The 14,871-nt window shown below is 46.6% G+C and overlaps 1 protein-coding gene across 3 annotated transcripts in view; it reads left to right on the forward strand.

Moving 5' to 3' along the window:
• The first annotated feature begins 239 nt into the window (after positions 1-239).
• The window catches only part of rpgrip1 (RPGR interacting protein 1), a 38,252-nt gene continuing 23,620 nt past the window's right edge, over positions 240-14,871 (forward strand). For 2 of the 3 annotated variants that reach the window (XM_042070493.1, XM_042070495.1), the window contains exons 1-5: positions 240-311; positions 11,175-11,378; positions 11,634-11,687; positions 14,215-14,338; positions 14,535-14,740. In XM_042070493.1, the coding sequence (XP_041926427.1) occupies positions 11,294-11,378; positions 11,634-11,687; positions 14,215-14,338; positions 14,535-14,740 (469 nt within the window). In that variant the 5' untranslated portion in view covers positions 240-311; positions 11,175-11,293. The remainder of the gene's footprint in view (positions 312-11,174; positions 11,379-11,633; positions 11,688-14,214; positions 14,339-14,534; positions 14,741-14,871) is intronic. The other variant, XM_042070494.1, reaches the window with a different exon arrangement.

Here is a 14,871-nt window from a genome sequence, read left to right on the forward strand (position 1 = left end):
GTGCGTACTGGAAACCTGCTACCATGTCAAAAAACATGATTATAAATATAGATTGTTTTCTGTAGTTTGCTTCTGAGGCAGAGACACACACATCTGAGGGAGGGAGATCGCTAAGGATTGGGGGGAGGGAGATAGCTAAGGATTAACCTACTAGTGATTAGACTCATCAGTTAAGCAGTGGACACACTGTCTGCTCCGAGAAAGCCGTCTCATGGAAGCCATCAGCTATCAGATTTTATGACCTGTTCAATGTAAGAAGAAGAAAAGAGAAGAGAAAACGTTTCCTCTGAAGACTCAGTCAGATTCAAAAGGTAAAATGTTTCCTTTTGTGTTTTCTCACAATTATTTTTTATTCAGGTTATTCATTTTCAGGTTATTAACACTGGGAGCACAATATGTAGCCTACCTTAAAGATGGTGTTCAGATTTCAAGGTGTAAAAGAAATAAATAAACAAATAAAAGTCTTTAAAGCAGCACTAGGTTGCATATTTCCATGGGCGTAATTTATGGTAGGGACGGTAGGGACATGTCCCCACCACTTTTTTGATATTAATTGCATGCGTTTTAAATTGTGTACCATGGTATACATTTTGGTTCCAAATCCACTCCCATTCTTCTCAATTGAATTTCTCATATAGTTCTCATCATACAGATATGACACGCATATGTGAAATTGCATGACACTCACTATCCAATGGTGCTAGTTGCTGTGATAAACGGTTTGCAAGACAAATAACATTGAATTTACATCAAACTTATATATTTACACTCTCCTCCTGTCCTCTTTGCCTTGGTGTGTGTGAGGTGTAGACCACTGAAGTAAAAGCTCTGAGTCAGTCTCTTACTTGCATACTTTATATTGCCTTGTTTTGTTGTTAATGTTATGACCAGCCCTTGCTTACCAAACTTGTGGGAAAATTACAATATTTGTGTCTCCATTCCAGAAAGCTTCCACTGTAACCAGCAACATTAAGAGCTTGGTCCTCCAGAGAGAGTAGATATTGTAGCTTCAGATTCCACAATAGTCAGGGGTGTAGTAGTAAAATAAGAGGTGGGTAAACTATGAATTCTGTGATCACGGTAAGGTGGACTGTACCATGTGGTATCTGATTTTTTAAAAAGGCATTCAGAGCACGTTTGATAATGGTGGAGGTTATTAAATGGCGTTTACAAACAGAAGTTCGGGAGGAGCATGACGGAGTTTGCCACGCCTCCTTCAATCAGACAGGTTATTATGACCGCCGCGCAGCGAAGCCCCCGCTGGACTGGACCCCCCAAAAGGAGAGTAGGGCAGACACAGTTTTCTGTGAATATCTCGAAAACCGTGGGGTTTAGGAGGACCATTTTTTTTTGTATGTTGATCTCAAGGGGCCATGTCAACCCATTCCATAACCACTCATTTCATGTATAGCGCCACCTAGTTAAACACAAAAAAGTAAAAATGAGGTGTTGTAATTGAAGGTATCTGTGACCTAACATAGTCAAAACTGCACGAAATTGAAAGTGTAGGATCATTATGACACCCTCTGTATGCACGCCAAGTTTTGTGGAATTCCGTTCATGGGGGGCCACACAATAAATTAATTTATGTTACTATACACCAACTGGCCTGTAGGTGGCCGGAGACAGTTTTCTGTGAATATCTCGAGAACCGTAGGGCCTAGGAGGTCCACCTTTTTTATGTATGTTGGTCTAAAGGGGGCATGTCAACCCATCCCATTACCACTTATTTCATGTATAGCGCCACCTAGTTAAAAATTAAAAAGCAAAAAATTAGGTGTTTTCATCACAATATCTCTGGCTGACAAGGTCAAAACTGCACGAAATTAAAAGTGTAGGATCATTATGACACCCTCCGAATGCATGCCAAGTTTTGTGTACTTTCGTTCATGGGGGGCCTTACAATAAAATAATTTATGTGTACATTTAGTGACGTACACCAACAAGGATTCCCGGGACACTGAAAGACCAGGGTACATGAAACTTGGTGGGCGTGTACCCCCACATGGATAGCATGGAACCGTCATTTTTCGTTTTGATCTGTAGCCCCCCCCACTGGACTGGACCCCCCGAAAGGAGGGTAGGGCAGACACAGTTCTCTGTGAATATCTTGAGAACTGTAGGGCCTAGGATGACCATTTTTTTCCGTATGTTTGCCTCCAGGGGTCATGTTAACCCATTTCATGTGCACACATGTGCACAAACAGATACACGCACACACACACACATATTCACAGTAATCATACGTATGACACATACTCACACAGTAGACATATGTACGCTTGCATGCACAGGCACATACGCAGGCACACACACAAGTTCTTTTTGTGGAAAAAATGTGCTGGACTGGGCGGCGGTCATATTTTGTACCGCTCTGCGGTACATCTAGTTTATTTGCAGTCTGCCTCTATCTGCCGAAGTTGCAGCATCGGCATCACTCCGCGTGCAACCCACCACCTCCCCTTACGCCTCCCCCATAGTTCAAGGATAAGGGGTGTATTGCGGAATCCTGCACGACTCCCTGCGCAGTTGACTCCTGCACGATCCCGCAAATCACTTCAGGACCCTGGCCAGAGACTTCGCCAAACATGCTTTTCTATTATGCTATTATATCTGTTTGCAAATTACGGAATGTGAACTGAACTATTATTTATAACAATACAAGTGGCATTATAGAGTGTTGATGAGTGCAGATATTGTGATGTGGATAATACAGTGTGATTTTTTAATGTTAAAAGTTGCAATTGGTGAATTAACTCTTTTGAGTAGTGGATAAACTCTAATAAGAGGTGATGAACTCTATTTCTGAAATTTCAGAGGTTGATCAATTGTGTTTACTTGCGTTTAGCCTCCACTACAGCCCTAATTATGATTCTATTTAGAGAGGTTGCTAGATTGTGCACTAGATGCACACTTCCTTGATGACAGAGATGTGGTGGTCTGTGGGGTTTTGAGGCTCTGATAAAGATTTGACTGGTCGGACAGCATGGCAGCATGCAGAACTCGAGACCACTAAGAGTGAAACACAAAAAGCCAACATGCAGACAGAACAGGCTTCTTTCTCTGAAACAAATTTACTCTAAGAAAAATACTTACAGTAAAGTTGTCAGACACCAAACAGGACGAGGACCACAAAAGCGTCACGTTCAAAAGTTTATTTAAGGGTTGGGGGTTTCAGGGGTTCCGGGGGGGGGGTACAGGAGTTCCAAGAGTCTGCGTGTGTGTGTTCCCCCAGTAGCCGAACAGCGATGGCAGGAGCTGGATGATCCGGGAAGTCCTGGGGGAAACACACACACAACAGCAATTGAAACGAAGCAGCAGTACAGTCAAGGACTAGGCGGTATTCGTAGAAGAGGGACGGAAGGCAGGTCAAGATTACCGGGGCTGGAGAACACAGAAGTAGTCGAGCGGGTCCGGGATCACAGGCAAAGAGTCAGAGGCGTTTTCAAAAACAGGCAGGTAACTGGTGCTGGTTGCAGACGATCTGACAAGTGTGGACTGAAAAGCAAGGCTTTATATAGAGGGCATGATGAGTGGTGAATGCAGTGCAGCTGGTAGGTAACGAGGGTGAGGCAGAGCAGAGCAGGAACAGGTGGAGGTCATCAGACTTCAATCAGCACGTGTTACCAGGCAGAGAGAGAGCTCATGACAGAACCCCCCCCCTAAGGGACGGCCCCAGAAGTCCCCAAGAGTGACACCACGTCGGGAGGGCGGAGGGGAGCCGGTGGAGGGCTAGAATTCCTCCGAGCGGTCCGAGTGAACATCCTCATCCTCGGAGGGAGCTGGAGGGTCGTGGACAGAAGACGGGACAGGTACCGAGACAGGGTCAGGGTCAGGCACATGACAGGAAGCCGGGCGGGCAGGACGGTTAGGGACCCCTCTGGGGCGGCCCCTACGGATTGCAGGTTGATTAGGATGCAGACGGTGGAAGTCGGCGATGAGTGTCCGGTCCACAATCCGACTGGCTGGCACCCAGGTTCTCTCCTCAGGTCCATAGCCCTCCCAGTCGACGAGATACTGGAGGCCCCTACCTCGCCGTCTGGACCGAAGCAGGCGTCGAACGGTGTACACCAGCCCACCGTCAACGAGGCGAGGAGGAGGAGGAGGAAGCGGCACGGGGACCAGCGGGCTTTCATGCGTCGGCTTGACTTTCGAAACATGGAAAGTAGGGTGCACCCTCATGGAGGTTGGCAACTGGAGCCGGACTGCGGTTGGGCTGATGACCCTCTGGATAGGGAACGGGCCGAGGAATCGAGGTGCCAGTTTACGCGATTCCACCCGCAGTGGGAGATCCTTGGCTGACAGCCACACCTTCTGGCCAACACGGTAGGCGGGTGCCGGCGATCTTCGGCGGTTAGCCCCAGTGGCATAGCTGACAGCTGACTTGAGTAGCGTGGCACGAGCTTGTGACCAGGTACGACGGCAACGGCGGGCATAGGCGAGGGCAGACGGGCAGGACACATCTCCTTCCTGGCTGGGGAACAGGGGGGGCTGGTAGCCATACACACACTGGAAAGGTGACATACCAGTGGCAGAGCAGGTGAGGGAGTTGTGAGCATACTCTATCCACATCAGTTGTTGTGCCCAAGCCTGGGGTTTGCGAGAAACCATGCACCGCAGCGCCTTCTCCAGCTCCTGGTTTGCCCGCTCGGATTGACCATTGGACTGGGGGTGGAACCCAGAGGTGAGACTCACTGTGGCCCCTAGAAGACGGCAGAACTCCTTCCAGAATGTAGAGGTAAATTGCGGGCCTCGGTCAGAGACAACATCCCTGGGCAGCCCGTGTAGACGGAAGACATGATCAAGAACAGCCTGGGCAGTCTCTCTGGCAGATGGCAGTTTAGGGAGGGGAATGAAGTGTGCCATCTTGCTGAACCGGTCAACCACAGTGAGAATGACAGTCATCCCACCTGATGGTGGGAGGCCAGTTACAAAGTCCAAGGAGACGTGGGACCAGGGTCGTGTGGGCACAGGCAAGGGCTGGAGTAAACCAGCGGGGGGCCGAGTGGAGGACTTGTTCTGATTGCAGGTGGGGCAGGCACGGACGAATTCTCGGACATCCCTTCTCAAAGAAGACCACCAGAAGCGCTGGGCAAGGAGATGGCAGGTGCGGGCGGAGCCCGGGTGGCAGGCAAGGCGGGAGTTGTGTCCCCACTGTATGACCCGGGACCTCAAATTATCTGGGACGAAGAGACGACCGTCTGGGCATGCACTGGGACTGGGATGGTCACGGAGGGCCTCTTGAATTTCCTCCTCGATATCCCAGGTCAGGGCAGCTACGACGCAGGGATCGGGCAGAATTGATGCAGGTTCCTGGGAAGGGGCGTCATCCTTATGAAACTGACGGGAGAGAGCGTCCGGCTTGGTGTTCCGAGAACCTGGGCGGTATGACAGGGTGAAGTTGAATCTGGTGAAAAACAAGGCCCAGCGGGACTGTCTGGGGTTAAGACGTTTGGCATTGCGGATGTATTCGAGGTTTTTGTGATCGGTCCAGACCAGGAACGGAACTGTGGACCCCTCCAGCCAGTGACGCCACTCCTCCAGGGCAAGCTTGACAGCCAACAGCTCACGGTTTCCAACATCATAATTGCGCTCTGCAGGTGAAAGCCGGCGAGAGAAAAATGAACAGGGGTGCAACTTGTTGTCCTCCTCTGCCCGTTGAGAGTATGGCCCCGACTCCCACGTCTGAGGCATCCACCTCGACAACGAACTGCCGGTCTGAATCCGGCATCTGGAGGATGGGGGCAGTGGTGAACCGGGCCTTGAGGGTATGAAAGGCTGTGTTGGCCTCTGGGGTCCAGAAAAAGGGGTGTTTGATGCTGGTCAGAGCTGTGAGGGGAGCGGCGACGGAGCTGTAGTTCCGGATGAATTTCCGGTAGAAATTGGCAAAACCGAGGAATTGCTGCAGCTTCTTCCTATTCCCCGGAACTGGCCAGGAGGTAACTGCCGAGACCTTTGCGGGGTCCATCTGGATATTGCCTTCAGCGACGATGTATCCCAGGAATGACACAGTCTGAGCATGGAACTCGCATTTCTCCGCCTTGACATAGAGAGAGTTCTCCAGGAGCCGTCGAAGAACCAGCTGGACATGACGGGTGTGTTCAGACAGAGTTCTGGAGAAAATTAAGATGTCGTCCAGGTACACGAAGACGAATTTATTCAGCATGTCCCGCAGAACATCATTCACCAGCGCCTGGAATACCGCTGGGGCGTTGGTGAGGCCAAATGGCATTACCAGGTACTCATAATGGCCGGTGTGGGTGTTGAATGCAGTCTTCCACTCGTCACCCTCCCTTACTCGCACTAGGTGGTAAGCATTTCTAAGGTCCAGTTTGGTGAAAATAGTGGATCCCTGGAGCAATTCAAAAGCAGAGGTGAGTAAAGGCAGAGGGTACCGGTTCTTCACTGTGACATCATTCAGACCTCGATAATCAATGCAGGGGCGAAGAGAACCATCTTTCTTTCCCACAAAGAAGAACCCGGCACCAGCAGGAGAGGAAGACGGGCGGATGAGTCCAGCTGCCAGGGAGTCCCTGATGTAATCCTCCATAGTTTTTCTTTCAGGAGGGGATAGTGAGTAGAGGTGACCTTTGGGTGGAGCAGTCCCAGGGAGGAGATCAATGGCACAGTCGTACGGACGGTGTGGGGGCAGAGATGTGGCTTTGGTCTTGTTGAACACCTCTCGGAGGCCATGGTAACATTCAGGGACATTAGAAATGTCGGGGGCAGTGCTGGGGGGTACTGAGCCGGGGGGCAGCGAGGCAGCACGCAAACAGGTCAGGTGGCAGGCATTTCCCCACTCTTTCACAGTTCCGGAGGCCCAATCGAGGTGAGGATTGTGGAGACGGAGCCAAGGGTAGCCCAGGATTAGGGGTTGGCCTGGAGAGCTGAGCAGGTGGAAGCGGATGGTCTCTCGGTGGTTTCCTGACACCATCATTGAGATGGGGGCTGTGATGCTGGTAACTGTGCCAATTACGTGACCGTCCAGGGCCCGGGCTGGAACAGGAGTGGACAAGCTGATGGAGGGCTGAATGTTCATTGAGCTCATCCGGATTCCTCCTACATCTGGTGAGCTCCGGCTTTTGCTGGACAGGTGGCGACTCGATGACCATCACCACCACAGTACAGGCACAAGTCGGAGGTGATGCGTCGCTGGCGCTCTGCAGGGGTTAGGGAGGTGCGGCCGATCTCCATCGGTTCAGACTGGTCCGGCTGGCTAGATGGTGTGGCAGGTGCGGACAGAAGGGCAGTTGGGACACTCCGTGTGCTGGTGGATGGACTCTGGCGCCCTCTCTCATGACGGCGGGCCTGGATCCTGCGGTCGATGCGGACAGCCAGAGCAATGGCTTCATCAAGAGTGGGGGGTTGATCATGGGAAACCAGCTCGTCCTTTATGTAGTCCGCCAGGCTGTGGAGGAAAGCATCCACCAATGCTTCCATGTTCCAGGAGCTCCGACTTGCCACAGTTCGAAAGTCAATGGAGTAATCCGCAACAGTCCTTCTGCCTTGGCGAATACTCATCAGGATCCGAGATGCCTCGGCTATTGTGGATTCCAAATCGAATACCTTGAGCATCTCCTCTGCGAATAGGTTGAAGGTTGCACATGCTGGGGTCTGGCGCTCGAACTCCGCCGTTCCCCAGAGTCGAGCTCGGCCCGTCAGGTGAGTGATCACGTAACCGACCCTCGCCCCTTCAGTGGCAAAAGTCCTGGGTTGCAGGGTAAACTGGACACGGCAGCTCGTCAGGAACGCCCGTACCTGGGTTGGGTCGCCGCTGAACCGCTCTGGATTGCCGATCCTGGGTTCTGGGGCTCCGGCAGCCACGGTAGCAGTGGACTGGGCAGGAGACTCGGGTGCTGGGCCGGTGAGCAGGCTGGCTGGGGCTGGGCCGGTGGGAGCAGGCAGAGGAGAAAGGTTGGTGAGAAGTTGAATGATCATTGCAAGTTGTTGCTGTTGCTGCTGGAACTGCTGACGCTGGCTCAAGCCGGCTTGAAGTAGGGAGGCAATGTCAGCAGTGTTGCGGTTTACCTCTCTCTCTGTCTCTTCCAGGCGTTGCATGGTGGTGGGTGGTTCTGGTTCGTCGGTTTCCATGCTGGTTCGACCGTGCGCTGGGTCCATGTTTGGTCAGATCGTACTGTCAGACACCAAACAGGACGAGGACCACAAAAGCGTCACGTTCAAAAGTTTATTTAAGGGTTGGGGGTTTCAGGGGTTCCGGGGGGGGTACAGGAGTTCCAAGAGTCTGCGTGTGTGTGTTCCCCCAGTAGCCGAACAGCGATGGCAGGAGCTGGATGATCCGGGAAGTCCTGGGGGAAACACACACACAACAGCAATTGAAACGAAGCAGCAGTACAGTCAAGGACTAGGCGGTATTCGTAGAAGAGGGACGGAAGGCAGGTCAAGATTACCGGGGCTGGAGAACACAGAAGTAGTCGAGCGGGTCCGGGATCACAGGCAAAGAGTCAGAGGCGTTTTCAAAAACAGGCAGGTAACTGGTGCTGGTTGCAGACGATCTGACAAGTGTGGACTGAAAAGCAAGGCTTTATATAGAGGGCATGATGAGTGGTGAATGCAGTGCAGCTGGTAGGTAACGAGGGTGAGGCAGAGCAGAGCAGGAACAGGTGGAGGTCATCAGACTTCAATCAGCACGTGTTACCAGGCAGAGAGAGAGCTCATGACAAAAGTACCGGTATATACAGTATAAACCTTTCTTAAGCTATGGAGGAAATTCCACTTTTTCCCAAATATAGTCTAGTTTACCCAAAGGTCCGTAAGAATGGTCACCCTTAGATTTACAAGGATTTAATATGTTCACATCAGTGGATTAGAACTGTGTTTTGGTTCAAACATTCATTCTACTTATGAAAACAGAGCAGCATCCTGTAAATGACATAAATGGGTAGAGGTGGTGCTAGCTTGTGCACTAGATGCATGGCAGATATCAGTGGTGGTCTGTGGGGTTGAGAGGCTCATGTTAAAAAGGATATGACAACACAGGTCTGCTTTAAAAGAGTCGTGCAGCTTGCATTTAACAGGACTTGAGACCAACTGAAATGGTGACACACAAAAAGCCTGAAGACAGAGCAGGCTTCTCTCTCTGAGACAAATTTATTCTGTTTAAGTTGGTAATTCCACTTTTTTAGTTTCCCCAAAAGTCATTAAGATTACCGTGAGATCTACAAGGATTTAACATATTTACATCAGTGGATTAGAGCTGTGTGTTTTAGTTATGAAAGCGGAGCAGCTTTCCCTAAATGACACCCAGACAGGAAGACAGACTGGTGTGAAATAATGGTGAAGGATTTTACCATTCCAAAATGTTATACATGTGCAAAAGCATATCATCTCTATCATATTACATTTTCAGCCCCACAGCACTGAACCATTTTGGCTGCTGATTTTCGTGGACAGTAAAAGAGAAAAGTTAGATCTAGCACTTTAAAGCTGTCTATAGGTGGCAGACTATTCCAACACATACCGGTAGAAAAAAAAAATAGGCTTGCACCAAATTAATATTATGGGGTTGAGCAGGAACGTTTTGGAATGACCCTAATAGATCAGTTGTTTCTGGTTGGGCCTAGTCTAGGTTTAGGTCTAGATTTATCGCCCTTGCTTGTGAATGAGGTGGTGACATGTCATTTCATTATGACGTACCTAGCAGATATGGTAAGCTCAACGGATATGATACCCACACTTGCAAGCCCGCCTCCCATTCTGAGCCTCTGAGTTTGCGAGTTAGAGTTCCATTGTGTGGAAGGCTCCAAAGATTTTGCATCATTTGACCTCTAGTGGGCCCTGGTGTCACACAAAGAAAAGTGTATTTTGGTTAATAACTTTTGATATGTTTGCCCAAAAAATATTCTTGGGGCTGATCATATTGGGTATGAGCAGCATATCAGTCTGGTTGATGTGACCACCTTATGGAATATTGTCTTTAGAAATTCTTCACAGGACACTTTGGGTCTTCCTGTAGTTCCTTAGACCAAGTGTTACAAAAGTTAACTCTTGTATGGGGGAGCTGTGATGTAGCACAAATAGCCCTCTCCCCACATACACAGCACACTATCCCATCTCCACTGTCATCCCCCCAACACACACACCAAGACCCCTGGCAGTTGGGTTAGCCCCTTGAGCCGTGGATCTGCCCAAGGTTTCTTCCTTGGTAAGGGAGTTTTTCCTTGCCCCTGTTGCTCTTGGGTGCTCCTTGTTGGTGCCCCCCCCCCCCCCCCCCCCAATTCTAATCCTCCCCCACCTTTCTGCACAAATAGGCTGATACCAGACAAAATTTCACTGCATTTCTTACTTCCAGTAACTATATGCATGTGACAATAAACTTCCTTGTATCCTTGTATCCCTTTCAAGAGAGTTCCATTATCAGCATCATAGTTGGCCCCACAAGACTTCCTTTTTAACATTCCATATGTTATCTTAATGCAGAGGAAGTAGATTGGGGCCCAAATAGAATGTTCAAGCATTGTTTTTGTTATTGTTGAAAGGGTCTATACCACATAAAGGACCCATTGCCCATGACGACCCAGGTTTGAGTCCAGCTTTACGGAATTTCTCGATCCGACACTCTCTATCTCCCACTCATTGTTGTCTATTCTCCACTGTCCTGTCAAAAAATGCCAGACAGGTCCCAAATACATATATTTTTAAAAAATATATTAAAAAAATATTTTAATTGATTTGTAAAAGTGTGTGTTCTTCGCATCTAATCCAAATCAGTGGCTGTGCCTCAAATAGGAACAATGCTTTATATCTATACCTATACTTGACCCATATGTGTTTGGGAACACTGGTTACCGTAGGCACCTTTACCCTTATGTGCTTGGGAACCCTGGTTCCTGTAGGCAATGAATTATGATTAACCAAATTTGGTATGTGGACTCACCAACCCAACAGGCAAAAGTCATTTGACCCTTAAAGTGCCACTGCAATGAACGAAAATATAATTTTGATGTGTTAACTTATAAATTGGTGTTTGATAATACTGTTGACGGTCCCCAAGTCAAGATATAGCAACTTGTCATGTGAACCTGAAGTGCCTGTACTTTATACATTATTGTATGTTTTGCAAATGCACTGAATGTGATCTCCATGATTTACTAATGCATCTTCTTTAAGTGTGATTATGGACCATTGAAAAAAACAAGTTTGTGTTTCCTGTTTAGGGAGTTAATGCACTATGGTGGCGTCCGTGATGAACTTACCGTACATCAACTGTCATCTCTGGAGCCTGTGGTGATGGCTTTAAATATCTTCTAATTGGCTGGAGACAACAATCCTGGAAATGTCATTAGCCATGGATGAGACTGCAGGTGATCTCCCAGTGAGGGATATTGGCCTGAGAGGAGGGGTGATGGCAGTCATGCAAGGTGTGTGTGCGTGTGTTTGTGTGTGTGTGAGAGAGAGAGAGAGAAAGAGAGCGATAGAGAGAGTATATATATATGTGTGTGTGTGTGTGTGTGTGTGTGTGTGTGTGTGTGTGTGTGTGTGTGTGTGTGTGTTTGTGTGTGTGTGTACGTCTGAGTGTATGTTTGTGTGTGTGTGTGTGTGTGTGTGAGAGAGAGAGAGAGAGAGAGAGAGAGAGTGTGTTAACCAGCATCTCTCTGTATTCCCCAAAATGATAGATTCCAGTCGAGACATGAGACAGTTGCGGAGGCCTCAGATTTTTAAGATTAAAGGTAAGAGTGTTCATTAATCCTCAAGCAGGTGATACCAATTGATACATCAATTTACTTAACTAAACTCAACTCAACTAAAACTAGATAACTAACTGCAAAGCGGGACTAAAATAATGGGCAAATCACGGTAAACACTTTTTTTTTTCATTTCTTTGTTTTCTTTTTGGGCATTTCCACACAAAACTGTCACGTCCATAACGCCAACACAATGCCATGGTATGGTATGATGTGAATGATGATTACTTGAAATTTGAGCATTCACTCTTCTTGGTTGTAGAACTTCTATCATACCATGGCATTTAGTTGCCGTTATGGACGTGACAGTTTTGCATGGAATTGCCATTTTACTAAATGTGCTATTTTCACCATAATTTTGAAATATGAATATTTATTTCAGTATAGTTTCAGTTCCTCAGTTCATCACTCTGCAAAGCTTAAAAGGTAAAGGTAATGTAAGTGATGCTAAGCACAAAACACTATTTGTGCCTCGTCCTCTTACACATCCCTGGCTCCATGAACTGTAAACAAACAAAGTGGGGGCAGCCTGCCCCAATAACAAAAGCTTTAAATCATGAATTTAATCAAATCTAATCTAATCAGACCAGACCAATGGATACCCTGTCCTTGCTGAATTACTGAAGCTAATCAAGTGTGGGCATGATTCGTACTTGGATGGATGGGAGACCTCCTTGGGAAACTAAGTTTGTGCTGGAAGTGGGTGGCTAGTAATTTACATTCTTCCTTCTGGCCAAAACCCAATCCCAATGCCCCATTGCAGTGGCGGAAACACTGTACTGTAGGCGATGCCGTCCTTCAGATGAGATGTTAAACCAAGGTCCTGACTCACTGTGGTCATTAAAGATAGATGCTGGTCATGTTTATTTATGTTTATGTTTCTTAGCAGACAGAATATTTGAACCAAAGGTCAAACAAAAAAACAACAGAGAGGACTCGTGCTTACCAAGAAATTCCACACAGTGCACTGTTAAGAAATGCCCAACGTAAGATCATGCTTTGAAGTCTATTATTATTAAACACTCAATGCCATTGCTGAAAATGACTCTAGATATGTACATCATTCTTGTTCTTTTTAATAGCCAACAGCATATAGCACACAATAATTTAATTTCTTCATTTCATGAAGAAATGTTAACACTGACATCTAGTGCTGTTGTTGAGTAGGCTACAGTAAGAAAGACTGGGGATAACAATACCAGTTACCCTCTGAAACTAACTAGAGAAAACATTGATTATTGTATTTTGGAAGAAAATTGTTAGAGAATATGGATGATCACTATGACTTAACAGTTGATCATTCAGTCATCTGCACAACTTCAACGTCAAGCAGAAACTGTTGTATGCAATAGGGCTACGTGCTGATACGCTCCCCTATCAGCCTCTTATTGTTCATCAGCCTGATGGCCTGGTGGAAAAAAATGTTACTGAGCCAGACAGCAGCAGGTAAATGAGCCTAATGTAACGGCTGGGGTGTCCTTAATTATTCTCTTGGCTTTACTGATGTTGGATCTCACTGATGCCCTTGGGCTGGACTCACCACAGTGCTTTATGGGTGATCATCGTAGAGCAGGTCCCATGCCATGCATAGATGCCACCAGCCATGGTGCTCTCTAGCCTGGAAAAATCCAGACTCATTCACAAAGTGAATAGAGTTCGGTGACTCTTGATTGGGAAATGTTTCCAACACTTACATCGTGACAGACACTAACTATGCCATACGTGCATCCTAACATAGAGGTGATTTGCTGGTAGTTTCGCCGCTCTGTTCAGTATCTTGTTTTTATTTATTTATTTTTTATTATTTTGTCAAATAGGGTTTTATTGGAGAATCATTAGACAGGAAGTACAAAACATTACAAGATATCATTATTGCTCTCCAAGTTTTTACCACGTAAAAAACAACATAAAAACATATGACACCCACAAGAAAAGACAAGACAATGACAACACTAGTTGTCGATAGTAAGAAAGGTCGTAAAGCAGGGAAAGGCATTCTCCATTGGTGCTTTCACATGTTTAAATGTCGTGTCAAGATATCTGATATCAAGATTTCAAAGGGTGCCCAGACCCTATCAAAGTGGAGCTTTTTGTCTCTCAAAGAAAACCTTCTAATTTAATCATTTTAATTGTTAATATGTTTGTTATGTCTCTGTCTGTCATAATGTTATCATATTTTTCAATATTGTTATCATCATTGTGTGACATTGTGTGTTTTATGAGTGCTTTGGTTTGCACTCTGTCAATATAAAAATGCACTATATAAATAAACTTATCTAGTCTTGACTAGTGGCTAACAGTGGAGCATGACCACATTTGAATAGGACAAAATTTATATTCCAAAAACATTATTCTGTAATCAACAAAGAATAAGTGCTAATGGTTTTATTTAAACATCAGTCATTTTTGTGGGTTTTTCAGGGTTACATTTTACCTCTTTTTAAATCTTTTTTTTTTTAGTTCTCTCCAGCCTCATCCTGTCTTTGCCACTATCTCTCCCTTTTATCTTCAGCTTCAGATCGTCAGCGGATTTTTTCTGTACCACGGGAACAACTGGAGGACCAATGTTTGCGACTGCAAGAGGAAAATACTCTCTTGAAGCAACACACTCGGGCACAAGAATTGAAGCTGCGCAGGTAACCTTTATCACACCTGCCATATTAAATATACATATATTTGCTTTTAGTAAGTTATGTTTTTGCTTGTTTGTTATGTGTTTATTTATAGTTTTTATATTATTGTTATGTGTTCATGTACAGTATTTTTTATATTATTGTTCTGTGTTTATTGTTATATTTTTTTATATTATTTATTTTCCATTTTTTCTGTCAGGCTTTCTACCCAGCTGCTCCGTCTGAGGGAGGGCAGGCCAGGTACTGCTGTGGGAAGGGACAGAGAGACGGAGGATGCCATCCAGGAGCTGGAGGCCCGTGTGGCTACTCTGGAGAGCCAGAAGACTTTACTACAGAACAAACTCAGCCTGGCCAGGCAGCATATACTGGATATGGGAGGCCGTGGCCCCTCTCGTTTGCATAAAGGTATGGAACTAAGAACATATTAAGAGAGTGCAGTCATATGTTTGCCCATTCGATGTCTCTTCTTGTCGCCTTACTCTTTTACAGAAAATATTTTGTTTTTATAAAATTCAGATCTCTCGAAACTACAATTT

Source organism: Alosa sapidissima, chromosome 18 (assembly GCF_018492685.1).
Source record: "Alosa sapidissima isolate fAloSap1 chromosome 18, fAloSap1.pri, whole genome shotgun sequence".
NCBI lineage: Eukaryota > Metazoa > Chordata > Actinopteri > Clupeiformes > Clupeidae > Alosa > Alosa sapidissima.